Below are 1,689 nucleotides of genomic sequence, written 5' to 3'. Positions count from 1 at the left end.
TTATATTTTTAAATATAAAAATATATAATAAATATATATTTTTTTTTTTTTTTTTTTTTTTTTTATCTAATTGGCTATACAATCTTAGGCCAAACCAATGGTGTGTTAGAGAAACTCAAGATTATTGTGCATTAGAAGAAGCTACATGCTGGAAACTAATTTCTAAAGTGAGTCTGAAATGAGCTGCTAGCTGATGGCAACCTTTAACTTAGCCACTAGAGGGAGCCAGCGTACTTTGGTCTTTGAACCGTTTAGCTGCAACTAATCAAATTGTTCAAACTAGATATGTTGGCTCTGACACCAACTCTCACCGTAAATTATCTTAAAGTAACTTCTAACGTTTATTTTTAATAATAATCTCAAAAAGATACTGCCAGTGTTTGTTTTAATTTAATAAGTCATCTAACGGAAAATGAGTTGTGTTCCATGTTTTACAGCTCGAAACTGCATGTGAACTTCAATGAGCAACAGTTTTATATTTTACTTAATCGGTGCTTTTGATTACACCAGTTTAAAATCTCTGATCCAACAAATAGGAAGCAGACATTCAACATATATAGAATTATAAAAATAAAAAAAAAGTCAAATGACTGAAGAAAATAATTCAAAGATAACATTAATGTTTTGTTTTTTTTAGGTGGTTCCAGATGGGCACCAACCCATACACCGGCTCCCGGGAGTGGATCTACAGTGGCGGCTACTTCAATAGGAACTACCAGAACCTGCCGGATATATACTGATACCCCGCTAGCCTTCATCTTTCTCCTCCTCCTCCTTCTCCTTCTACTCCTTCTCATCATCATCATCATCATCTTTAACCTGCGTTTTCATTTTTGGCCCATCATGATGCAAAGAGAATTGCTAAAAATGCATCCTTAAGGGTTGATGCTTTTTGGAAAGAAGCCAAACGCCTGCCGTTACGTTCAACACCTGGAAGAGAACCAGTGACCATCAAACGTCTCTTCTCTGCCTTGACGCTGTAAAGAACACATCAATCACTTATTTCCCGGGCAATCTCGGCAGCAGAGAGCTGGAAACGTACCGAGTCACACGTCCGCTCTGAATGTTTAACATCTCTGCAGTCGAACTCTTTCAGCCTTCAGCTGCCGCACATCCGGCAATCTCCGCGTCGACTTATAAAACACGCAGATAAACGTACACAAGTGGAAACAATAACTTGGACGTCGCAAACCTCACGATGGATTTGTGGATTTAAACGGACTCCCAGTCAACAAGGAAATCAGGGATGTGAATGTTCCTTTGACTGAAGACGGATTTTCGCTCTGAAAGACTCGAAACACTCACAGATTAACGTAGAGGACGTCCTGCTCTCAAAGGAACAAACGTACGCATCTACTGTTGGTTCGGTTAGTCACATCAAGCAACGTCTGCATCCCACATCCCTGAAACGCCTCGTGTTTTCCCCCCTCCCTTCCCCCCCCCCGAGTCGCCTGATAACACTGAAGTCGCATCACAGAACTCCAAAGCAAGCTCAAAAATGAAGTTCCTCCTTACTTTAAGCTGCGGCTCTGTTGTGTGTTTGTATGAAGTCGTTTTACTAACCAGAAGATGTATGCAGGATAGCTTTTGCAGCTAATTCATAAAAAAAAAAAAAAAAAAAAAAAAAAAAAAAAAAAAAAGTTTAGGGGCCCGGGTTTTAAGGAAAAAGGGGGGTATTGGGAAAAAAAA

The 1,689-nt window shown here is 39.4% G+C and overlaps 1 protein-coding gene across 1 annotated transcript in view; it reads left to right on the top strand.

Moving 5' to 3' along the window:
• The window catches only part of LOC106960714 (oxysterol-binding protein-related protein 2-like), a 27,669-nt gene extending 26,060 nt beyond the window's left edge, over positions 1-1,609 (top strand). The window contains exon 14 of the mRNA XM_015053959.1: positions 638-1,609. Coding sequence (XP_014909445.1) covers positions 638-740 — 103 coding nt within the window. The 3' untranslated portion in view covers positions 741-1,609. The remainder of the gene's footprint in view (positions 1-637) is intronic.
• Positions 1,610-1,689: the final 80 nt, after the last annotated feature.

The sequence above is a fragment of the Poecilia latipinna genome, unplaced genomic scaffold, assembly GCF_001443285.1.
Source record: "Poecilia latipinna isolate Pla-1442-1.1 unplaced genomic scaffold, P_latipinna-1.0 Scaffold1219, whole genome shotgun sequence".
Taxonomy (NCBI): domain Eukaryota; kingdom Metazoa; phylum Chordata; class Actinopteri; order Cyprinodontiformes; family Poeciliidae; genus Poecilia; species Poecilia latipinna.
Note: the sequence above shows the minus strand (reverse complement) of the source record. Positions and strands in the feature narration are given on the sequence as shown.